This window comes from Megalobrama amblycephala, linkage group LG9, assembly GCF_018812025.1.
Source record: "Megalobrama amblycephala isolate DHTTF-2021 linkage group LG9, ASM1881202v1, whole genome shotgun sequence".
Lineage (NCBI taxonomy): Eukaryota > Metazoa > Chordata > Actinopteri > Cypriniformes > Xenocyprididae > Megalobrama > Megalobrama amblycephala.
Genome location: NC_063052.1, coordinates 35,204,512 through 35,231,415, shown reverse-complemented (window position 1 = coordinate 35,231,415; position 26,904 = coordinate 35,204,512). Strand labels below are relative to the sequence as shown.

General features: G+C 35.3%; 1 protein-coding gene across 2 annotated transcripts in view; it reads left to right on the top strand.

The window, feature by feature from the left end:
* Nucleotides 1-26,904, top strand: part of trappc9 (trafficking protein particle complex subunit 9) — a 258,472-nt gene that overhangs the window by 7,648 nt on the left and 223,920 nt on the right. The window contains exons 5-9 of one of the 2 annotated variants that reach the window (XM_048203092.1): nucleotides 1,494-1,520; nucleotides 2,633-2,754; nucleotides 5,711-5,836; nucleotides 5,918-6,134; nucleotides 11,859-12,002. In XM_048203092.1, coding sequence (XP_048059049.1) covers nucleotides 1,494-1,520; nucleotides 2,633-2,754; nucleotides 5,711-5,836; nucleotides 5,918-6,134; nucleotides 11,859-12,002 — 636 coding nt within the window. The remainder of the gene's footprint in view (nucleotides 1-1,493; nucleotides 1,521-2,632; nucleotides 2,755-5,710; nucleotides 5,837-5,917; nucleotides 6,135-11,858; nucleotides 12,003-26,904) is intronic. The other variant, XM_048203094.1, reaches the window with a different exon arrangement.

Sequence of the window (26,904 nt, the reverse complement as noted above, 5' to 3'; positions counted from 1 at the left end):
TTCCTTTTTTGTCTCCCTTTCCTTTCATTAATTGATTTTCATTTCCGTTTTTCAGTTTTTCCTTTTTCTATTTTTTCCTTTAATGTCCCTTTCTTCTTTCCTTTCCTTTCCTTTCCTTTCCTTTCCTTTCCTTTCCTTTCCTTTCCTTTCCTTTCCTTTCCTTTCCTTTCCTTTCCTTTCCTTTCCTTTCCTTTCCTTTCCTTTCCTTGTCTCCTTTTCTTTTTCCCCATTTCCTTTCATCACTTTATTTTCATTTCCTTATTTCAGTTTTTCTTTTTTCGATTTTTTTCCTTTAATGTCCCTTTTTTTCTTTTTCGCTCTTTTCTCTTCCTTTCCTTTCTTGTCTTTTTTCATTTTCTTGTCTTTTTTCTGTCTCCTTTCCCCCCCTTTCCTTTCATTTATTTTTCTTACTTTTCTTGTCATTTCTTTCTGTCTTTCTTTTTAATTTTCTTTAATTTTCTCTTTTCTTTTTTCTGTCTCCTTTCTTTTTTCAGTTTTTCTTTCTTTTTTCTTTTTCCTTTAATGTCCCTTTCCTTTTTTCTCTTTTTTGTTTCCTTTCTTGTCTTTCTTTTTTAATTTTCTGTCTTTTCTTTATTTTTTTCTGTCTCCTTTTCATTTCCTTTCTTGTCTCTTCTTTCCTTTTTGTCTCTTTTCTCTTTCCTTTCCTTTCCTTTCCTTTCCTTTCCTTTCCTTTCCTTTCCTTTCCTTTCCTTTCCTTTCCTTTCCTTTCCTTTCCTTTCCTTTCCTTTCCTTTCCTTTCCTGAACCTGAACCTGAACCTGAACCTGAACCTGAACCTGAATTTATTTATTTCTGAAATGATTTAAATGATTTTCATTTGCTTGTATTAACATGTAAATAAGTCTGAAAACACTATAACATTATATTTTAATCCATTAATTGGTACATAATTCATTCACATGTTTCATTTGCTAATTAATCCACTGTGGTGAGGTTTGCTTTACAGATTTATGTCTAAAATGGCTTCATAAAAAATACTCACATGCTTAAGCCACTCTTAAAATGAACGTACAATTTGTCAAACCAAATGGCATTTATTTTAAAGGAATATATTTCCAAGTAAAACATTTTACAAAAATGACATTTATGGTAAATTATACAAATAAATGCTGTTCAAAATGAAGAGGAAAAACTCTATATTTGTGCAGATGCCATTTGGTTTGATTTTTTTTTTTTTTTTTTTTTTTTAAACAGGGCTTTGGTAACACATTCAAAACTAAGAGAATGAATAATGTTTTTTTTTTAAAAGCTTGCATGCTTCCCCAGTGTCTGTCATTATATATAAAGAGTCCATCACTCAGTCCTGCTGCATGTCTGACGGCTTTATCACAATGTCAGGATCATAACACACCATTTTGTGCCCTGATATGTGCTGTACTAACACTGCTTACCATGAACTGCAGCTTGTGCCAAGAGTGAACCAGGCTCTCTCTCTGTCTCTCCCTCTCTGTCTGTCTATCTGTCTGTCTTCAGGCGCTCAAGAAGTTCTCATTGATCCAGGTACAGTAAAGCACACGTGTAGCTCCAGATAAGGTTTTTATTCCTGCCCGTTTGTGCTCTTGTGTTGTAGTTTTAGTTACTTTGTTGTGCTTGTGCATGTGTGCAGGTGTTTGGGTGCCCTTTTGTGTTTCTGATCTGACGGCAATGAAAATATCTGCAGTGATTTCAGTGCATGGATGTGAATCCTTACTTTTGATTCCAGCTGAAAGGATTTATAGTGCTTTTTTGCAATCATTAGATGGGATATTTGTGTTTTTGTGGCTGATTTTTAATGACTGATTCACCATAAAAAAAATCTGTAGTGCAGATACGTTTTGATCAAATTGTTTTGTGCTTTTTATGATAATGCTTAGCTACTAAGAATAGCTAACTTATTAGTAACTAATAGGGTCAAAGTGATGATTTATTTAGTTGATAGATTTTTATACACACAGACTTTATGCAGTGCAGGACTTGTTGTTTATTCTACAACTTTACAACATCTGCTCTTTGCTGCCACTAGATGTCAGTGTTTTTTGCCATTTGAATTTGAGTTGTATGATCACAAACAGACTTATTACAGATAAGAAATTTAATTTGCATTATAAAGTCATTACTTTAAAGAGGTTGGAAGGTCAAACCAACAGTACAGATAAAGATTTCCAAAATGCTGTTTCAGAACTGTATTTTTGAAAAACTCCAGAGGTACAGGAGGTTATTAAACTGTAATGAAAGATGAATCATTCCAAATAAGACCAGGGACATGGATTAATAAAGTAAACAGGGCTATTTTTTTTCTCTTGTTCCTTTAATAAACTTCCTGAGTGTGTAATTATTTTTCTCATTCCTCTAAACATGTTTCTTGATGACTTTTATATTTAATTCAAGGAATTGCTTGTCGAGTTCCAGGTTTTGCATCAGACTAATGGGCTCATTTGCAGCATCTTATATCTCAGAGCAGTGAAATGCAAAGTAAAGTCTTTAGTATTATTACAGAACTTAGGCTTTAAAACATTTGAAATTAAGGTAACGTGAATGCAAGCATTACACTCGCATGCAGAGAACAGAAATGGTTTCTATTCATTTTATCATTGTGCAGTTACCATGGTTCTTTCTCTCGTCTTCCTGTCCAGGTGCTCTGACGACCAATGGCATCAGTGCAGACACGAGTGCTGAGATCGGCCGAGCCAAGAACTGCCTGAGTCAGGAGGACATCATTGAGAAGTACAAGGAGGCCATCTCTTACTATGGCAAGGTAACTTCACACACAAATGTGAAAGTTTCTTCTGCTCTGTCTGAGATGATGAACGCTGCTGTGGAGGGTCAGTTTTGTTTTCATAAAACTGAAAAGTTTTATCACTTTTGATACGACGAGTCCAATCGCGCTGCGAGTTCATCTGTCAGATCGTCATTAACTAATTAGCTCTGTCCATGTTCACAAAGGTTGCATTTTTTAAATAAAAAATACAATAAAAACAGTAATATTATTTCCATCTGAAATTAACCATTTTCTATTTGAATATATTGTATTGTTTAATTTATTCCCATGATGTAAAAGCTGAAATTTCAGCATCATTACTCCAGTCTGCAGTGTCACATGATCCTTCAGAAATCATTCTAATATGCTGATTTGCTGCTGAAGAAACATTTTGTTATTATTATCAATGTTGAAAACAGTTGCGCTGATTCATATTTTTGTGGAAACTGATGCATCTTTTTCAAGATGATTCTTAAATGAATTTAGAAAGTTCAAAAGAACTGCATTTATTTTTTTTCAATAAATAGTTTTGTAACATTATAAATGTCTTTAATGTCACTTTTGACTAATTTAATGCATATTTGCTGAATAAAAGTGTTAATTTATATCCAGAAATAATAATAATAATAATAATAATAATAATAATAAAAACCATACAGCAGATTGGTGCAACAGAAACAGCACTATAATCATAGTTTCGGCTCTAAAATCTGGGTAACATTTTTATAATAGGGTTTATTTTGGTAACATAAATGAACTACATTAGTTAAAATGAACTAACAATTAAAAATACTTTTAAAGCATTTATTAATCAATCACGTTAATTTCAACATTTACTGATGCATTATTAAAATCAAAATATTAAAGGGTTAGTTCACCCAAAAATGAAAATTCTGTCATTAATTACTCACCCTCATGTCGTTTCACACCCCTAAGACCTTTGTTCATCTTCGGAACACAAATTAAGATATTTTTGATAAAAATCCAATGGCTCAGTGAGGCCTGCATTGAAAGGAAGTTAATTTAGACTTTCAAATGCCCAGAAAGGTACTAAAGACATACTTAAAACAGTTCATGTGATTACAGTGCTTCAACCTTAATATTATAAAGCAACGGGAATACTTTTTGTGCGCCAAAAAAACGAAATAACAACTTTATTCAATAATATCTAGTGATGGGTGATTTCAAAACACTGCTTCATGAAGCTTCGAAGCTTTACCAATCTTTTGTTTCGAATCAGTTGTTCGGAGGGTGTATCAAATGATCTCAAACTGCCAAAGTCACGTGATTTCAGTAAACGAGGCTTCGTTACATCATGTGTTTTAAAATTTCAATGGTTCATGTGAATTTGGCAGTTTGAAACATACTCCGAACCACTGATTCGAAACAAAAGATGCTCATTAGTTAATATTAGTTGATACATTAACTAACGTTAAATGAAACCTTACTGTGAAGTGTTACCAAAATCTGGCATGTTCAAAGCTGTTGTAAAACAGTCTTTGCAAAATCTTTTAATAATGAAAAGTGATTATTTATTAAACATGTGTATCTTAGCCATAACAACTCTTTCAAAGCCTTGTGTTATAGTGATTTTACCCCAGTTAAGGGAGTTTTAAGTGCACATATCTTCGTGCCGTGCCTAACAACGCTCTTTTAACTGTGGAAAAACCACTTTAACATGCAGCTTCTCGTGGGATATTGTTTTATTAAACTCTCTCAAGTTCTTTTTCATTATTCATCAGCTCTCGTTCTGAAAACCGTGCCGGCTCATTTTTATGTAGGTGTTTCACCCAAAATGGATCTGCTGATGTGCATCTCACAGCAAGTAGCCCCTAGAGATGGTCTGGATTCTGGAATTAAAATGTCTTTGTGTGGTGCATTTTAAACTCACTGATCCTGGTTCATGTAAAGTCAAGTATTTGACCCCAGTCTTGTGAACGGAGCCGCTCATTCAGTCCAGCTGCTCAATTCTGCCACATCAGCTGTTCTGCCAGCAGCCAGCAGGGGACACTGCAGCCTTGTAAATTCATAGATTTGAACAGAGAATTTTGTGCCGCTGTCCACTGCTGAGTTTTGATTTTCAAAAATGATGACACATCCTGAACACAGGCACAAGTGAGATTGACGTAGAGCATGACCTTTCTCTGACCCTCAGGTCTTTTCTTTATATTTTAGTCAGTGAGTTTCTGTATTGCTATTTATTATCCATATGGTCTCAGAGTGCAGTTTTTACAATCTGAAATTATATTTTAACAAGTGAATAAGCCAAAACATGTATAGCAGCTTGACTGAAATGTCAGCATGATCTGGCTATTTATATTATGTGCGAAACCTCATTTCTTACTGTATTAAAAAATTGATTTAATAAATAAATACATGGTTAAATTTATTAAATGAGTGTCAGGTTTTTTTTGTATTTATTTTTTTTGTATTTATATTTTCATCAGTGAACATCTGTATTGCAAGTTATCATCTTTATGGTCTCAGAGTGTGATATTTATTTATTTATTTATTTATTTATTATTATTTTTTTTTGCAATATGAAATTATATTTTAACGTGTGAATAAGCATGCATAAAACCTTATTTGCTATTTATTTATTATTGTATTAAAATAATATTTAAATATATGATTATAAAATGAAATATTATAAAATAATATTTAATAAAATGTATAATTTAATAATATTTTATAAAATATTACATTTAATAAATAAATAAAAAATATATACTATTAAATTTATTTATTAAAATGTTTTCTTTTTCTTTTTTATTTTTTTATTAAGCTAGAATTGCTCAAATGGAATATATGTGTGGGCCAGGCCGTGATTAATAGCATTAATTTATTTTTTATAATTATTTTTTTTAAATAAATAATTAATGCACTAAATTAACAGATTGAAATTGACAGCTCATAACTCATTAAAATGAAAATCTTGTTGTCTGTCTTTCAGTATAAGAGTGCTGGAGTGATTGAGCTGGAGGCCTGTATTAAGGCCGTCAGAGTGTTGGCCATTCAGAAACGAGCTATGGAGGCGTCTGAATTCCTGCAGAATGCTGTTTACATCAATCTTGGCCAGGTGAGTACTGTAAAACTGCAACAAGTCAGTCAAGTTGCTCTATGAGGAATGGTCCTTCAGGGTTTGTCTGTCTTTATTCAGCTGTCAGAAGAGGAGAAGATCCAGCGTTACAGCGTCCTGTCGGAGCTCTACGAGCTCATCGGCTTCCACCGTAAATCGGCGTTCTTCAAACGCGTCGCCGCCATGCAGTGTGTTGCTCCCACCATCCCTGAGCCGGGCTGGAAAGCCTGTTACAAACTCCTTCTGGAGACCCTGCCGGGATACAGCCTCTCTCTGGACCCCAAAGACTTCAGCAAAGGTAACACGAGATGTTTCTGTATATGGCTGTCAAAGTTATACTGTTAAAATGATTGTTTTATGGCTTTTTAACCCATATTACAAATGTTGGTAACAATTTATTTTAGTGTCATTGTTACATATGTTACATGTAGTTACTATAATAATAACTATGCTAACTAGGAACTAAACCTAAACCAATTCAAACCCTAATCCTAACCCTATAGTAAGTACATGTTGTCGTTTAATATTACTCAGTACTTGAATGTATAATTACAGTGTAACAAAAACACCTTAAAATTAAGTGTAACTCAAATGTTTTATTATGTTCTGTGTGGTTTCTGAAGACTGGTTGGAGTACAGGTGTTTCTCAGTTTATCAGTACATGGAGACTTTCCTTCAGGTGAATTTATTGACTTTTTCAAAAATAGTGATTCACAGACATTGTATGGTGGATTTTAAAGATGGTTTGAAGGACCGTGTGTCTGAAGTTCCACCAGTGGGTAAAAACACTGTCCAACATTACAGAAAGCACCAGCACATCAAGTACATCAACTTAAACTTTGAAAAAAAAAAAAGTTTTTTTTTTTTTTAAAGAGAAATATTGCCTTGAAATAAATTAAGTTTTTCAATCTAATAATTATTTTATTACAGATTAATTTCAATTAACGGAATTTAATTTGAATAGTCTTAGTTTTAGTTAAGTTTGTACACAGCTGTTTTTAACATTGATTATATTAATAAATGTTTCTTGAGCAGCAGATCAGCATATTAGAATGATTTCTGAAGGATCATGTGACACTGAAGACTGGAGTAATGATGATGAAAAATCAGCTTTGATCACAGAAATAAAATACATTTTGAGATATATTCAAACAGAAAACTATTATTTTAAATTGTAATAAAATTTCCCAATAATACTGTTTTTACTGTATTTTTGATTAAATAAATTCAGCCTGGGTGAGCATAAGAGACTTTTTTTCAAAAACATTAAAAAAATCGTACTGATCCCAAACTTTTGAACAACACTGTATATATATACATGTACAGTCAAACCAAAATTTATTCAGACACCTTGAACATTTCATTCATTATTACAGTTATTCACTATAGTTTAAAAAAAATGATAATAAAATGGTAAGATCTCAGAGTTAAACTGTGTCAGAAAAAAATAATCTTAATTATGTCAGATAACACTTAAGCAAAACATGGTCAGGTCAACGTGCCTGAATAATTTTTGTCCCAAATTTTTATCAATTTTACTGGTATCCACTGTAAGAAAAATTTTTGGGTATAATATGTCACAGTTTACTTTATTTTGCTATTCTCACTTACATAAATGAACTATAGTGTCCTGCACCCACTAGTAAAAATATATTAAAAATTACATCTAGTGTCTGAATAATTTTATATATATATATATATATATATATATATATATAAATCACAGCAAAACTGTATCAAAATCACATGAAAACAAGTTGTGATCTTGATCAAAACTATCTAGCATTTGTCACCGTGCTCTCTAGATATTTATATCACCATCAGACATTCAAAAACCCATATCAGTCGACCAGAAGTCGGGAGGTTTGAATGAGTTTCAGTGTCTATTTCACCTGAAAGGCATCATCCACCTCCATGTCCTCAGGCCTACTTAAGACAGACTCCTGTTGACAATAAACAAAGAAGTAATGAGCATGCGAGTCTGGAATAGAAATGCAGCCTGCATGCATTATGGTGCAAGTGGTGTACGTGCCAGTGTCTCAAGGTTTTTGAACCTGGATAATGACATCATCCCCCCCTTTCATGGTTGCTCTTTTAATTAGGTTAATGTTGTCATTTGTTTAGTAAATGCATGCTATTACTGTGCTTTATTTCATAGTTGTCCTCTCGACCTGTTTTACCTCTGTTTACTGACGTCTTTCGCAATACAAGAGCAGAATATGAATAGTTTAAATTGCTCATTTTTCTTTAAATACCTCTGACTCATAAACGGGCTTAGGTTGATTTGTAATCTGACCAGGCAGCATTGAAGTAACCTTGTCCCTCTTTGTATGCTTACAGAAAAGTGTTGTGTGTTTTGAAGGGCTCTTCTCAGGGGTGATATTTATTCCGTCTGCTCTTTGTGTTGGAAAACAGCACCGAGAGGAGATCTGACCCTGAGCTGTGATGTCAGACTCTGAGGTGCATTACTTTAGGGTCCTTAACTATATTCTCTTTAATATGAAATCCTCTCAACCTCCTGCCTGACTCGCACACATGCATGGAATAATAAAGACGTTTAGATTTAGCAAATACTGCCTGAGGGTCTGTCTATAACGTTCAGAATCCTGCAAAGTGGGAAGAGAAAATCATTATTCATATTCTTTGAAGATGACATAAAAATGTAATTCTCAACACATTTAACTTCCATAATGCGACACATTTCAGAACAGAATATTTAATATAATAATGTCTAAAATATTATAATGTATAAAAATAATAATAATAATAATTATATAATTTTATCAAGATTTTGGTTCAAAATAATTCTTCAAATCATGTGGTTTGTGTGCTCTTATGTTAAATCATTTTTGCAATTTTCGCATTGTGGCCTCGTCATGTCTAGAGACCAGAATATCAGAGAATTGGCAAAGAGCTTTTTTGACTTAACAGTAAGTAACCGTCCATAAACCCCTAGCAACCACATAGCAATGCTCTAAATACCATTTAGAACACCTTAGCAAGTGCATAGCAATGCCTTGGCAACCACCCAGAAACCCATAGCAACCACATGCTCTAAAAACCATTTAGAACACCCTAGCACGTGCATAGAAATGCCTTGGCAACCACTCAGAAACTCATACCACATAGCAATTCTTTAAAAAACATTTAAAACACCTTAGCAAGTGCATAGAAATGCCTTGGCAACCATCCAGAAACCCACTGAAACCACATAGCAATGCTCTAAAAACCATTTAGAACACCTTAGCAAGTGCATAGCAGTGCCGTGGCAAGTCTGGCAACCACCCAGAAACCCCTAGAAACCACATAGCAATGCACTAAAATCTATTTAGAACACCTTAGCAAAGGCATAGCAACACCTTGGCAACTAGACAGAAACCCATAGTTACCACATGCTCTAAAAGAACATTTAGAACACCTTAGCAAGTGCATAGCAACACCTTGGCAACCACACAGAAACACCATAGAAACCACATGCTCTAAAAACCATTTAGAACACCTTAGCAAGTGCATAGCAGTGCCGTGGCAACCACCCAGAAACCCCCAGAAACCACATAGCAATGCACTAAAATCTATTTAGAACACCTTAGCAAAGGCATAGCAACACCATGGCAACTACACAGAAACCCATAGCAACCACATGCTCTAAAAGAACATTTTAGAACGCCTTAGCAAGTGCATAACAACACCTTGGCAACCACACAGAAACACCATAGCAACCACATGCTCTAAAAACCATTTAGAACACCTTAGCAAGTGCATAGCAGTGCCGTGGCAACCACCCAGAAACCCCTAGAAACCACATAGCAATGCACTAAAATCTATTTAGAACACCTTAGCAAAGGCATAGCAACACCTTGGCAACTAGACAGAAACCCATAGCAACCACATGCTCTAAAAACCATTGAGAACACCTTAGCTAGTGCATAGCAACGCCTTGTCAACCACTCAGAATCCCCTACCACATAGAAATTCTCTAAAAACCATTTAGAACACCTTAGCAAGTGCATAGCAATGCTGTGGCAACCACCCAGAAACCCCTAGAAACCACACAGCAATGCTCTAAAACCATTGCGAACACATTAGCAAGTGCTTAGCAACAATTTGGCAACCACATATAGCAGCCTAGCATCATGGCTGTTAGTTTGGCTTGGTTGGTTGGTTAGTTAATATTATTTTCCCCTTGCCTCAAAGTATTGGTTCTGTCAGCAGAAACATTATTTTGAGAGGCAAGAGAATGTTATTACATTTTGATAGAAGATTTGAATAATGTGCAATGATGAATCTTGCACAATAAGACCTGCAGAATTTATTAAGGAAATAAATAGAGAGCCAGTTTTGATTTCCCGTTGACTTAAAGCAAGATTTATGAATGCTGTCTGAATGCAGACACAGCCATTCCCTCATTCAGATATGTTTATTCTTATATCTTAGTTCTGTATTTATTTCAGGCAAATCAGCTGATGATGTGTGGTTTTTGCATTGAATCTGTGATGCCATTGAGAGCAGGAGGGCGTATGCCAGCTGAAGCTGGTGGTGACCCTGGCTTACTGAAGCTTTAAGTGAAAGAGAGAAGAGGACACGGGTCAATAGAGACACCATGGAGTGCAGAGAGAGAAGAGAAAATGGGTTTTTAATTGGCCTGGGAGTTCTTGAGCTCAGCTCTCTTTACGCACAGAGAGAATATATCATCAACCTCTGATTGATTGCGTTTAGCTCAACCATTGTGCGCAGGGATCTAGAAAGTCCAGTGAAAACACAAAGACCGAACATAGAACTTCAGCAGACCCTGGAGTGCTGTAAACCGCTTCCTGGAGTCTCAACGGCCTGTTGGCACCAGCCGTTATGATCCCTGAACTGCAGCGGGATGTATTATTTCTAGTTGAAGAGGGAGTGAAGTGGCTGTTTTTAATAGACGGCTGCTTAATGTGTAGCAGCTGTTAGTAAATAGTCTCATTTTTATGGGGTGATGTGTTGTAATGGTTAAAGATCTGGGACCTGATGATTGAATTATTTAAAACCATAGTACACTTTTCTTTTAATATACCACATTTAAAATAAAATTGCTTCCTCATTTGTGGATCAGATGTATTTTTTTAATAAATTTAGTTTTATTTTAAAATTTGTGTCTCCATAAAACACTATAATCTCATATGCCATTTAGGACATGGTGGTATGCAAATAAAGATGCATCTGTCATTGTGGATGTACGGCAGGAGATCTCATTAAATTGCGTGTTTAATTAAGCGAGTTGCACCCAGTTCTCATCTTGGAAGTTCTTATCTAAATATGCCTTACACTTATAGTGAACAAAGAGAAGTTAAGAATTACGATTGCTTCTTGTTTGAGCTCATTGTGTTGTGGAATATAAAGTAGTGTCTATATTTCACATTCTGACATATGCAGTAGGTTACCATTGTATCCCATCCGTATAGACTTTTGTAGTATTGTAGTGTGCTGTTCTTGGAGTTTCGGAGATTGTTGATTACTGTTTCTTGATAAAAAAGCGTCAGCAGAAATGTTGCAGTTTCTTGTCCTTTTTTTTAGACACTCTCTCTACTGTAAAGCTTAGTTTGGATTTGCATGAATTGAGTGAAAGGTGAGTGTGAAACAGACGGTCATGTGAGCGGCAGAACTGTGTGGAGTGATAAATCCTCACAATCATTCCTGAGCTGCTGCCACATTCTTCAGGAGCGGCACGGATCAGCTTCACCTCTCTCTCTCTGTCCTGTGACGGCCGTGTTAGTGGCTTGATGGATGAGTTTTGTAACTCAGCTGTTGTATCATGTAATTTAGGAGTGTAAATTTTATGACGCCTCTTTGACAATTTGAGCAGAAGAAGATGCTGTGTGTACAAACAAACTTGACCGAGTTTGACCCTCCTGTCACGTTATATTTCATCAGTTAAAGAGGACGTGAAGACGTTTTTTGTTGTTGTTGTTGCAAGGAACCATAACTACCATGAACTTCAGAGTGTTGTTTTGTGCGTGTTTAAATGCTTTCTCCTTCTCTCTGTTTGTAGGGACCCATCGTGGATGGGCGGCAGTACAGTTGCGGTTGCTTCATGAGCTGGTTTATGCGTCTCGTCGTATGGGGAACCCAGGTCTGTCTGTCAGACATCTCTCTTTCCTGCTACAGACCATGCTGGACTTCCTCTCGGACCAGGGTAAGACATGGGGTGCATGCACAAATGCCCTCAAACCTTTTCACCCAAAGTTTTTAATACCTCCTATTGAGGTTTTTGGCTCATTTGGCATTTTAGGATTTTAAAGTGGCCCAGTTACGCTGTTCTAAAAGTTTCTAATTTTGTTTTGGAGGTCTCTGACAATAGGTTTACATGCATCCAAGGTTGAAAAACACTAATTTTACACATTTTGCACAGTGTCTGAAACGGTTCGATCGAGGATTCTGTCTCTCTAAACCCCGTCTTTCCGTGAGCTACTCTGCTCTGATTGGTCAGATGGCTCAGTCTATTGTGATTGGTTGACCACTGTAGGGTCTGCACAGTCTCAAGGATGAGCAGGTCCCACCATAAACTGTGTTTAAGCCTCAATTCACGGAACTTTGGTTTGTAAATCTTACATCGATTCCGGCCCGGCAGACACTAATGGATCGCGAGACTCTTTTTGTGACTGTTTCGATAAGTCCCCTAACCTCTCCTCCGCGACTTCAAAGGGGGTGCAACACCACGGATCGGGTTTCTAGGGACCAGGTCCAAATTCCAAACGGTCATAAAAGGAAAATACACGCACACACCCACAGACACACACACACACACACACACACGGCTCCCCTACATAGAGACTGTATGCACAAACATTATACCTACAAATATGAATGTATCTGCCATTGTAGTGCTCGCTGCATGTATGTGTTACTAGTGTAGAATTGTAGAATTGACTGTAGTAGGTTAGTTTTCATGTGAAACTGTAGTAATAGAGTGTAAAGGGTATCTTCTTTATATGACGAGAGACACCTGTCGAGTTTGATTTCTCCGTAAAGCTGTGAATCCGAGCTATTCACTGATGTACGTTACATTTCTGTCAAATGCATCGTTCAATGTTTAATAACACTATGAAGAAAATGCACTGATTCAACATACCATAAATTTATTCGGGAGACAGGACAAAGGAATGTGGAAACCCGCCAAATTGCAACGCTAGCATTGGAGGACGTTATCAAGAAGGAGTTCTGGTCTGTTGTCTTTAAAACACCATGACACGCGTCTTTTGGGGGCACAAGTTTTCTGCACGAGTTCCTGCCGTCAAGACGGACTCTCTTCTTTATTTTCCGGTCATATTACAACAGTTAAACCTTCGTTTGAAACTTCGCCGAAACAACCTCCGGAAGAAGAAGCAACTATCAAACCGAGCGCTCCGAAACTCCAAGCACCCTGACTAGAGCTGCACGATTAATCATATCGCAATCGCAATCGCGATGTCAAGCTTGTGCGATTATATGACGCAAAATGCTGCGATTTTATGAAATAAAATAATAATAATAATAAGTTAATAAATAAATTAAATAAATACATGTGTGGACACAACAACCCATTATCTGAGAGCTGTTTGTCCATTTTATACACCGCTAATAAAAAGAAGACCAGTTAGTTTCAGTTTAGGCAGTGGCATGTGTGGCGCGCATGGTCATGTCATAACTTTTTTCCAGTGTGCAGCGGAGAGTTATATGGCGATATTTTGGCTATAAGATTATAAACCCAGATTAGTAGTGGTTGATTCAAGGCCCACGGTTCGGGACGCATGTGATTCGCGGATCAATTGAAAGTTTAACCGCAATAGAGTGAAAGGATATCATTTGAACATGTTTTGTCTTGATAGTTTACACATTAAATAGATATAAAACCATTCCAGCGCTAGAAGATTTAATTCGGTATCGCACGCAGCGCTGTTATCGGTGCGCACATGACGCACATACATACAAGGCTCGCGCGCACAGAGAGAGAGAGAGAGAGAGAGAGAGAGAGAGAGAGAGAGAGAGAGAGAGCGCGTTATAGCTCGCGAACTCCAAATTGATTTCTCTTTCGCGTCTTCAGTGCACTTGGATGGTCACATACACGCATTATGTCAGTCAAAATACCCCTCTCAGCAAGTATGCTCGTAAACACATTCGGTTATATCTTAATTGAACGAGGTGAGAATTCGGACGTGTATCTATCTGATGTGTGCGTGCATGTCTTACTCTTAAAGTGACAGCAACCTATAAATACCTGCTGTTGTCTGTCATGTAAATCAAACAACAAAACACAGCTTTAACAAAGATTAATCTATATTGAATTTATACAATGAACAGTGTCATTTTACATTTAATTATTACATTTCTGTGCATGAAAATTAATACTACAGTTAGACCTTATACTTTATTTGTAACTTTATGTTGTATTTATCTATGCTTGTTGTAATTGGTGTACAGTATTTGTTCTTTTTACAGACTGTTCACTTGCCTTTAATAATGTATTATTTAGGCTAGTAGTTTATGCTGTGGTATCAGAATAGTTTAAGTGGGCTAAGTAATAAATGCAAAGTTAAGTTACCCCATCCAATTTTTTTTTTTTTGTGCTGATCTGAAAAATGATCTGATCCGTGACGTCATAACCGTGATGTGATCCGAACCGTGAATTTTGTGATCCGTTGAACCACTACAGATTAGTAAAGAAACAAATATCTTAAATGGGATTATAACAAGTTTGCAGTAATACAAAGATGTTATTTAATTTCATTTTAATTTGAAAACGCTGTGCATTTGTTGTTGTTGCTAGTTTGAGTTGAGAAATACACATTTCAGCATTATCAGTAATCTGTGTGTGTATTTTCATTGAGAACCAAGCAAGATGACTCATGATACTATTTGTTTATTATATCGCTATCGCAAATCGCAATCGCAATATTGACCTCAATAATCGCAATATGACATTTTCCCCAAATCGTGCAGCCCTAACCCTGACTAACCTATGCAAGTATAACGTTTTTACGATTTTAAATACTGAGTTTCCTTGCTGGCTCTTAAAGGTGAATTGTTGCAATTTGACCTGCTTTGATCATCTCTTTCGTTTCTGCCTCTCCTTCTACTTTTTATGTATTTGTATTTACTTGTGTCCATTTAGCCGTATAACCTGTGTATTACCCGTTTCGTATATTAAACTCATTATATCCATGCTTTTTTGTTCACTTGCTCATTTTAGCAACAACCGGGTCACTTTAACGTTTTGATTCTAATATCCTTGCTCTATATTTGGAGGCTATGATAGAAAGTTAGTCTCCCGGCCCGAGAATAACATTTCTGTCGTGATAATCTGTGGATAATTTTCCGTTTCGGTGGACGAACTGATAGTTTTCCACATAATTATTAAACCAGAACTAATCATATATGTGATTGATTATAATTCGTTGTAGTTAATTCACCATATATGTTTAATTCCCCGTTGGGTCGATATATGAACGTCATAAAGCTTTCTGAATTATGATATTCATATTTCATCCATAAATTGATTAATAACCGTACATCGCTACAACCACTTACAGCACGTGTCGGAAACAAAACGCTCATTACCATGTCTGAATTTCAACTCTGGATCTTCCTCAGCACTTGATACACAGTGATACAAGCAATAACAATGGCATCGTTTTTTACTGTATCAATTTGAGCCAGAGTCCTCATACTTTTGAAGTGCATGAAAAGCGGATTCGCAGCGCTGAAAACAGCGTCTTCTCAACATGTCGAAAACATAAACCAAACACTTTCAGGCCTCGGTTAAAACTACAGTGTTTGAGGGCGGGTCAAAGTATAACTTTTTTTGTTGTGGACTTTAATCTTTAAAACTTTGCAGACCTTTTACATTCACAAACAACTATATTAATATTCAAAAAGTAACATTAGGTAATATTCGGAAAAGGACAACAGGGGCATTTTATTTTAATTAATGATTTTTTTGGACCATTTATGAACCTGTTTTTGTTCCTTTAGTTGGTTTTACAAAATTTGTGAAGACATTTTTTTCAGAAATGTAGCCCTCAAACGTATCAAAACAAGCAAGAACAAAAGCCCGTAGTACAGTAGATGCTGTCAGCCTATTCAGACACCCATCATGTACCTAGAGAGATTCAGAAAAACAGACGGTACTCATCTAAAAGACAAGAGATGAAAAGAAAGAGATCATAAATATAAAATGTTCACTAGAGTGCGTTTACGTAGATGGATTCTGCTGAGGCTTGACGACTTGTGATTGTATTTTCAGGCCTGTATTTTATGGAATCGTCATATTATACTTTCAATCATGCTCTTTTTAGAGGGTCATCACTCTCTCTGCACAATGACGTATTTTCTTTATTCCCTTAGAAGCCTTTGTGTGAATGTTGAATGCATGGTTGAGGAAGCTACTTTAAAAGTGCAGTTCACCAGGGTGTTCAAAGTAAAGTAGTTAAATTACAGTCAAGTTACTCTTTTGAAAAAAGAAAAAAAAAAACCCTCAAATGTAAATGTAGTTGTAGTAATAGTAGGCTAAATAGCAGTGTTGGGCACGTTACTTTAAAAAGTAATTAGTTATAGTTACTAGTTACTTCTCACAAATAGTAACGGAGTTAGTAACTGAGTTACATCATTATTAAAGTAACTAATTACCAGGGAAAGTAACTATTGCGTTACTTTAAAAAAAAATAAAAATAAAAATATGCCAAATAAATTGAATGCCCCCAATATTACATATAAGTCTAAGAATAAATTATTCTTGATGCGATTCCTGACTCATGATCCGCTCTTGCTCACGACATGAAATTTCTCTGTACTGTGTTGGTAGCCATTAAAGAAAACGTAGTTTCATATTTATGTTTAAATAGTCCTATGTTATGTTTTAAATCCATTTATTCGATTATGAAAAGTGAACAGCGTGAGTAAGATGCATCATAAGATGCGCAAATATATCGGGAGACATGGAGTGGGTCAGACATGATTTTAAACACTTCATTAAGTTTTGTTTTATAGAAAGCCTCTCTTTAAAGTGAATTTCGTTTTGTAAAAATTGTATCTTAATTTTAATCAATGTTTTATCAACCAATTGCTTGGATTTAATATATAACAAGCAAATATAGCAGACAATAAAATCATGACATGGAGGCGCGGGCGCGATCACTGGCGCGTGAACTGGAGCGCGTCTTATAGGCTAAATGAACCGAAACTCAGAGGCTGCTTGCCTTGCAGACATGAGAAATATATCTATAGAATGCTTGAAATATCTACTTTAACGAAAATGAAGTAATTAAACACGAAAAGAAAGAAGCTACTCTGATTATATAGGCTAGCCTAATCCGAATGAAATGTGCGTCATCTCTCTAGGCGCGTCCATATGAGCAGATGATCAGCAATGTCAACTTCATCTTTGCAGCCGACATTGATTCAGAAAACATTACTTTATTAATAAACAATTAAAATGTCTCCTTAAATGAACAACTACTAGTCGACTAGAAAAAAACTCATTTCACATATTTTCGATCAAGCATCAAAAAGGGTATTCTGGTTTGAGCTCGCACACACACAGCGCATCATACATTATTATCAGTTTAAAATATATATATATATATATATATATATATATATATATATATATATATATATATATATATATATATATATATATATATATTATTATATTTGTGTATGACTAACCGCAGCACACACCAGAGAAAAAAAACTTTGCAGGTCCTATGGCTGAGAGAGAGCTTACTCGGATGAAAACCGCTTCAGTGAGCTCAATTATAGTAACGCGGCATTTTTTTTGTCAGTAACGCTAACGCCGTTGTAACAGGAGAAAAAGTAATTCGTTTGATTACTCGTTACTGCAAAAAGTAACGGCGTTAGTAACGCGCGTTATTTATAACGCCGTTATTCCCATCACTGCTAAATAGTAATAAAGTTTCTAACAAAACGTACAATATTGAAACTCCTTAAGAGTGAAATATATGTTTAATTTGACCACACTCAGAGATTATATCAAATAAAAAGATAGATTTTATTTTTACTATAAAATATTTTAATTATAGTGTATACTTTATATTAATATATTAATTATAGTGAATTAAATTGATAATTATTAATTAAAAATAATAATAATAATTAATAAACTACAACTAATGAAAAAAGGTGTATAACTACAATTTACAAAAGATATAATGAAGATGTTGACTGTTTTGGGAACAGTATTGAGATTTATATTTACTTTATTTTTTTATTTTTTTCTTGATGATGAAATTATTGAACTTGAAGTTCATCATAATGATTCAGATTTTGCAGTGCTACTTCAGAGAGGCACATTTGATTATTGCCTAATGTTAAAACTATTTTACAGGGTTGGGATTTAATAAAATATCAAATAATGGAAATACCCTGGAAATTTCTATAGTAATTTTTTTTTCTAGTTGAACTAGTAGTTGATCTTTTTTCAAACCGGGTTCAAACTAGGTTCAGTGGTTCATTAGCGAATTTGTCTGAATCAAAATGATTAAAAAAAAAGATCTTTATTTAGCAGTTTCGCATATTGTCTTGCTTCACCACAATGTTAAATATAAATGACTTTTACAAGAACAGCTAGATACTGAAAATGTGTTTTGGTTAGAAGTGTCACTACTTTTAGTGTCACAAACACTGGTTATGTTTAAAGATGTATATGCTTGTGTGTGTATGCATGTGGGTTTGTGTGTGAGTGTGTGTTACCTGGATTTTTCTGAAAGCCTCTGTGTCTTTGAAAAGAGATTGATGTTGTTTTTTTGTTGTTCAGCCATGGTCCACTTCACAGCTTCCTGTCCCCACAGAGGTGTGCTGTAATCCTGTCTCTCTCTCTCTCACACACACACACACGGTTGGGCCTGCAGCTCTTGGGTATTGAGCTCTGTCAAGCTTATCATTTCCTACCAGACAGAACAAATCCAGAGTTCCTTCGGCTGAGCTCAGGCATTGGTCGAACGCTGTTTTCAACACAGTGTCAGAGGAACAATGGCTCCCTATGTTTGGATAAAACCCATTTCTGCACTCCTCTGAGAGCCAAACCAATTACTTATTTTGTTTAACGAGCTATGTGATCTGTTTTCAGGACTTTAATGGAATTTTGGGCCTTCTTTTAGGCCCAAAACGGGAGATGGATCACATGACTTCTTCACTCTCATTGGTAGTTGCTTAAAGTCAAACTTTAAAAGTCGCAGAAAACAAACACATCCTGTCCTTATATCTTATATTACTGAAAGTTGCCATTTCTTATTGAAAATGAATGATTTTACATTGTTTTATCACTGCAAGTCCCTGGGGTTTTAAGAATATCACTCGCTCCGGCTTACAGCTCAAATTTAGTCTTATTTAAGCTCAAATTTAGTCTACATTTAATTTTTTTTTTTTTTTTCTACATCGAGACGATTCTCCCGTGATTCTGAATAGACAACTAAACAAAATAACTTCTTTTACTATAGGTTCTGACTAAATGTTAATTGCTGCAGTCTATTTTATTTTTATTTTTTTAAAAACATTTTAATTAATTTTTAATTATTTAAAATAAAAAACAGGTTAAATGAATGATTCAATGACTCAATCATAAAGCCTTGCTTCATTACTGGATGAATCAGCGTTTTTAAACAGTTTTTTTGAATGAATGAGGCCTGCTGAAGTGCCTTGGAATGCGCAGCATTTTTCAATGTGTTGACGTAATTTCCATTGAAACAGGAAGACAGGGCGGGACATATCGAACAGCTCCCTCCCCTTTTTTGTGATAGCCAATATTGTTTTTTTTATATCACTGCTCTGCCAGAGCCATTGAGCTCCGTAAAGCTTTAGTTTCCTTCTAATCTCTAACCGTTTCTCCTCCATATCGCTTTAAACATAGCATTCTGTGGAAAATTCAAATGGGTCCAATACGTTTTGTGTTCTGTGCCGACTTGCGCATATGATCCGCTCTGTGCTCTCATGTCTCTGGACCGGAACAGACTGTGTGCGCTCTGCGGCGGTTCGCGTGACACTAATGTGAAACCAAACTTCATTCGCGTCAATGGAAAGCATATTTACACTGTCTTAATCGTTCCCTATCCCTTATATAGTGCACTATGTGCCATTCACCATTTAGAAAGCAGCTAACATATCCATACCTAAGGTCAAAAAACTTTTTTGATTTCATGGTGACGTTAACAGTCACTTGTCGCCACCTACTGGTGTCATATTGTAATTGGTACTTTAAAGGATCTTTAAAGGATTAGTTCACTTTCAAATTAAAATTTACTGATAATTTACTCACCCCCATGTCATCCAAAGTTTGAACTAAATTGTCATATACAATATGCTAGTGCAAGTATATAACAATTACTTCAAACTTTGACCTGTGGAGGGCCATAATACACTTAGTAGTGTCTACACTGCCGGAATTCTAATAGAGAAGAAGAAGAAGAAGAAGAAGAAGAAGAAGAAGAAGAGAGCTAGTTCAAGATGTGCATTTATGGTTAAAACGTACAGTACAGTCCAAAAGTATGGAACCACTAAGTTTTTTATGTTTTTAAAAGAAGTTTCATCTGAATTAAAAATACAGTAAAAACAGTAATATTGTGAAATATTATTACAATTTAAAATAACTGTTTTCTATTTGAATATATTTCACAAAGTAATTTATTCCTGTGATGGCAAAGCTGAATTTTCAGCATCATTACTCCAGTCTTCAGTGTCACATGATCCTTCAGAAATCATTCTAATATGCTGATCTGCTGCTCAAGAAACATTTAATGTGTACAATTGTACAAAATATTTGTGTACAATATTTTTTTTCAGGATTATTTGATGAATAGAAAGTTCAAAAGAACAGTGTTTATCTGAAATCTAATCTTTTGTAACATTATAAATGTCTTTACTGCCACTTTTGATTGATTTAATGCATCCTTGCTGAATAAAAGTATTCATTTCTTTAATTTCTTTTCAAAAAATAAAAATAAAAATTCTTACTGACCCCAAACTTTTGAACGGTAGTGTATAATGCTACAGAAGCTTTGTATTTCAGATAAATGCTGTTCTTTTGAACTTTCTATTCATCAAGGAATCCTGAAAAAAAAAAAAAAAGTACACAACTGTTTTCAACATTGAAAATAATCATAAATGTTTCTTGAGCAGCAAATCAGCATATTAGAATGATTTCTGAAGGATCATGTGACACTGAAGACTGGAGTAATGATGCTGAAAATTCAGCTTTGCATCACAGGAATAAATTACTTTGTCAAATATATTTAAATAGTACACAGTTATTTTAAATTGTAATAATATTTCACAATATTACTGTTTTTTACTGTATTTTTAATTAAATAAATGTAGCCTTGGTGAGCAGACGAAACTTATTTTAAAAACATTAAAAATCGTAGTGGTTCCAAACTTTTGGACTGTACTGTATATATTTTTACATTTTTTTTTTTTTTTTTTTTTTGAAAATGAGCAATGGTTTCTCTAGATAAGACCCTTATTCCTCGTCTGGGATCGTGTAGAATGCTTTGAAGCTGCACTGAAACTGTAATTTTGATCTTCAACCGTTTGGTGCCCATTGAAGTCCACTATATGGAGAAAAATCCTGCAATGTTTTCATCAAAAACCTTAATTTCTTTTCGACTGAAGAGAGAAGGACATGAACATCTTGGATGACATGGGGGTGAGTAAATTATCAGGAAATTTTAATTTGAATGTGAACTAATCCTTAAAGCATCAAGTTACTTTCAAAAGGCGATTTGCTCTATTTTGATTACTACCATAGATATCAGAGTTTATATCCGAACTATAAACTTTCTTTTTATCTCAATACTTCTGTGATAATCTGAATGATTGTGACACAGAAATAATAATACTGTGTGGTTGAAAAGACTGTTTGTGAAGCTGTTTCATACCAATACAGTACAGTTCTTGCAGATCTGAATCTACTATGTTCAGATTCATCAGTCAAAATGATTTCATTCTAATTGAAACATGTAAACGTAGCTAGTGTTGACTTTCCAGAAATGCCCCTCTGTGTTCATCTGAATTGCAGTAAGCATCCCGCTGTTGAAATAATTGATCTTTGATGGAGGAGAGCTGCTCAGTCCACCTGAATTAAAACTGTGTGCCATCTGAGAGGTGAAGAGACTTACAGTTACAGTCAGCCTCCTGAGGCTTTTCTTGATTTTATCACTGAAATCATGTCCAAAAATACAGTTCAGTCAGATTGCCGCCTGCCCTGTTATACACTACTGTAAAATGTTGAATGATTTCCTGCTAGCAGCGGTTGTTAGGAACGCCCTCAGCACAAAGACACTTTACAGAACGAAGGCGTCTGATTTAAACATGTCTGCTTGACATTGATCAGTGCCAATCTGGACTCTTGACGGGATAACAGAGCAGGAGATTCTGAGTTTTTTTTAAGTTAGCACATGAGGGGTACCGTCTTTTTCAGTTCCTGACAGAATGATATTAGAAGAAAAGATGGGGATGTTTTATTCAAGGCACAGCTTTGTAGTAAACAATTGCTCTGCCTACAGACAACAGGTGGATGCTTGTTACGAAGTGATTAATGCAGATAGAGAGAGAAAGAGGTGGAGAAACATTTACATATATGGCAGATACATTCTTCCAAAATCTAGATGGAAGCGATAACGAAATACAGGTGCTGGTCATATAATTAGAATGTCATCAAAAAGTTGATTTATTTCACTAATTCCATTCAAAAAGTGAAACTTGTATATTATATTCATTCATTACACACAGACTGATATATTTCAAATGTTTATTTCTTTTAATTTTGATGATTATAACTGACAACTAAGGAAAATCCCAAATTCAGTATCTCAGAAAATTTGAATATTGTGAAAAGGTTCAATATTGAAGACACCTGGTGCCACACTCTAATCAGCTAATTAACTCAAAACACCTGCAAAGGCCTTTAAATGGTCTCTCAGTCTAGTTCTGTGGCTACACAATCATGGGGAAGACTGCTGACTTGACAGTTGTCCAAAAGACGACCATTGACACCTTGCACAAGGAGGGCAAGACCCGAAAGGTAATTGCAAAAGAGGCTGGCTGTTCACAGAGCTCTGTGTCCAAGCACATTAATAGAGAGGCGAAGGGAAGGAAAAGATGTGGTAGAAAAAAGTGTACAAGCAATAGGGATTACCGCACCCTGGAGAGGATTGTGAAACAAAACCCATTCAAAAATGTGGGGGAGATTCACAAAGAGTGGACTGCAGCTGGAGTCAGTGCTTCAAGAACCACTACGCACAGACGTATGCAAGACATGGGTTTCAGCCGTCGCATTCCTTGTGTCAAGCCACTCTTGAACAACAGACAGTGTCAGAAGCGTCTAAAGACAAAAAGAACTGAACTGCCGCTGAGTGGTCCAAAGTTATGTTCTCTGATGAAAGTAAATTTTGAATTTCCTTTGGAAATCAGGGTCCCAGAGTCTGGAGGAAGAGAGGAGAGGCACACAATCCACGTTGCTTGAGGTCCAGTGCAAAGTTTCCACAGTCAGTGATGGTTTGGGGTGCCATGTCATCTGCTGGTGTTGGTCCACTGTGTTTTCTGAGGTCCAAGGTCAACGCAGCCATATACCAGAAGTTTTAGAGCACTTCATGCTTCCTACTGCTGACCAACTTTATGGAGATGCAGATTTCATTTTCCAACAGGACTTGGCACCTGCACACAGTGCCAAAGCTACCAGTACCTGGTTTAAGGACCATGGTATCCCTGTTCTTAATTGGCCAGCAAACTCGCCTGACCTTAACCCCATAGAAAATCTATGGGGTATTGTGAAGAGGAAGATGCGATATGCCAGACCCAACAATGCAGAAGAGCTGAAGGCCACTATCAGAGCAACCTGGGCTCTCATAACACCTGAGCAGTGCCACAGACTGATCGACTCCATGCCATGCCGCATTGCTGCAGTAATTCAGGCAAAAGGAGCCCCAACTAAGTATTGAGTGCTGTACATGCTCATACTTTTCATGTTCATACTTTTCAGTTGGCCAAGATTTCTAAAAATCCTTTCTTTGTATTGGTCTTAAGTAATATTCTAATTTTCTGAGATACTGAATTTGGGATTTTCCTTAGTTGTCAGTTATAATCATCAAAATGAAAAGAAATAAACATTTGAAATATATCAGTCTTTGTGTAATGAATGAATATAATATACAAGTTTCACTTTTTGAATGGAATTAGTGAAATAAATCAACTTTCTGATGATAGTCTAATTATATGACCAGCACCTGTATAGAACTGAAGAGATATTAGATTGGGTAGAGAGAAAAATTGTGTGTGTAATTTTTCTTTCCTAAACATAAATGGAATACCTGGATTATTTTATTCTTTAATTTGTTGTTTTTAAGAACAAACTGTCCCTTACCTCACTATACTACATTTTCCCCAAGTTTAGAAGTTTATTGACAGGATCTCAGGACAGAAAAAAATTATGAGTAGAAGACTGAAACAGGCTGAAAGAGACGGTGAGGAAAAGAAAGTGATGTTGTTGGTTAATTAGTATTTTGTCAAGTTTCATTTGCCAGAGCTCTCGTGTCAGCAGGGGTTGTGTTGTCTGAACGGAGCAGTGTGAAATAAGCTATTTGAGGTATGTGTTCGGCGGCTATTTTTGACGACGTTTGTGAAGACAAATCAAGAATGCCAAATAAAGAGCTTTTATTTAGAGCTGGCGAAGGCACTTGAGAAATTCTCACCGGATGAAAGGTGTAAATTGCAACACAGAGATTCATTTTCAGCTCCGCTCTGATGTCTGCGGTGTTAATTTAGTTTTATTTAGAAGTTAGTAGCACATTTTGTGAATGGATGTCCAAATAACCTGACAAGGCTTTACCTGCAGGAAACTCTGATTCTATAAATGTAAACTGTATTATTGTCCAGCTCTAATGTGTTAAATACAACTATAAGGTCTGGAAATATTAAGATATTATAAACATTAACATCATGGTTTTATGTAAAGGTGTTTTGAAAAAAAAAAAGACTTGACTATATAGATTTGTTTTTTTTATTTACACATGTGCAATATGCATATCTATCTATCTATCTATCTATCTATCTATCTATCTATCTATCTATCTATCTATCTATCTATCTATCTATCTATCTATCTATCTATCTATCTATCTATCTATCTATCTATCTATCTATCTATCTATCTATCATCTCTCTGTCCTTCTGTCTTTATCTATCTATCTATCTATCTATCTATCCTTCTGTCTTTCTCTGTCTGTCTATCTATCTATCTATCTATCTATCTATCTATCTATCTATCTATCTATCTATCTATCTATCTATCTATCTATCTATCATCTCTCTGTCCTTCTATCTATCTATTGTCTATCTATTGTCTATCTATCGTCTGTCTGTCCTTCTGTCTATCTATCTATCTATCTATCTATCATCTCTCTGTCCTTCTGTCTTTATCTATCTATCTATCTATCTATCTATCTATCTATCTATCTATCTATCTATCTATCTATCTATCTATCTATCCTTCTGTCTTTCTCTGTCTATCTATCTATCTATCTATCTATCTATCTATCTATCATCTCTCTGTCCTTCTATCTATCTATTGTCTATCTATTGTCTATCTATCGTCTGTCTGTCCTTCTGTCTATCTATCTATCTGTCTATCTATCTATCTATCTATCTATCTATCTATCTATCTATCTGTCTATCTATCTATCATCTCTCTGTCCTTCTATCTATCTATCTATCTATCTATCTATCTATCTATCATTCTATCTATCTGTCCTTCTGTCTATCATCTCTCTGTCCTTCTGTCTTTGTCTATCTATCTATCTATCTATCTATCTATCTATCTATCTATCTATCTATCTATCTATCTATCTATCTATCTATCTATCTATCTATCTATCTATCTATCTATCTATCTATCTATCTATCATCTCTCTGTCCTTCTATCTATCTATCTATTGTCTATCTATTGTCTATCTATCGTCTGTCTGTCCTTCTGTCTATCTATCTATCTATCTATCTATCTATCTATCTATCTATCTGAATTATAATTCTTATTATTTTCAGTGTGATTGTCTTTATTACAGTATTTTTACCGTATAACAGTCCTGAGATATTTGTATTATGAAATTAGGGGGAAATATGCTTAAATGTCACTATTATTGAAATTGTCACAGTGTAATTAAATCGTAAGAGTAGCAATTATTTTCTTTTATGCAAAATATTATCTAATAACAATATAATAACTTAATTTTATTTCAGACTTTTGAATTGTGACCTAGATATGTTGAAAAAAAAAATCCTTAAACAGACTCTATTTCCTTATAAAAAATAAAAAAAAGATATACATTAATAAATAAACATGATTTAAATTTATGATATGTTATCCAGAAATGTGTGAGATTCACCCATATGCAGTGAGGTACATGGACTTAAAGTTTGTGTGTTTGTTTGAATGGAAGTGTTTTCAGACTCTTTGAACTGAATAAAAAAAGCCTGGCCTCTCTGGTCTCTGTGGCCCTGAGCTAATCTCACTCTCATACAGCTTTAAACAAACACACTACCAACCTTTACAGCCCTTACAAACACACAAACACAAGCAACACACTCTCTGGGTCTCTCTCATGGCCCCACACACACACACACACACACACTTGTGTGTCTCACTAAACAACCTCTTTCTCACTTTCAGGCTCTTGCTAAAAGCACCCTTGTCCCTGAAATATTAAGCGCAGGTCTGGGGAGACAGAGAGAGGCATTTGTGACAGAAACACAGACACGCGATTTTAAATGGATTTTAGGGATGATGTACCTGGTGAACACATTCAGAATATTTAGTGCTCTTTGCTAAGACAAACTTAACTATTAGGATTGCTAACAACTGCATAGCAATGTACTAAAAACCATTTATAACATGTTAGCAATGTCCTAGCAACCACCCAAAGCACACTAGCAACAGCATAGCAATACCCTAAAATGCACAAAAGCACCCAGAACTCCTTATAACAGCCACTTTTTTTTTTTTTTTTTTACTTCAACTTAAACCTATTTTATTTCAGTTAATAACCAATGCAACA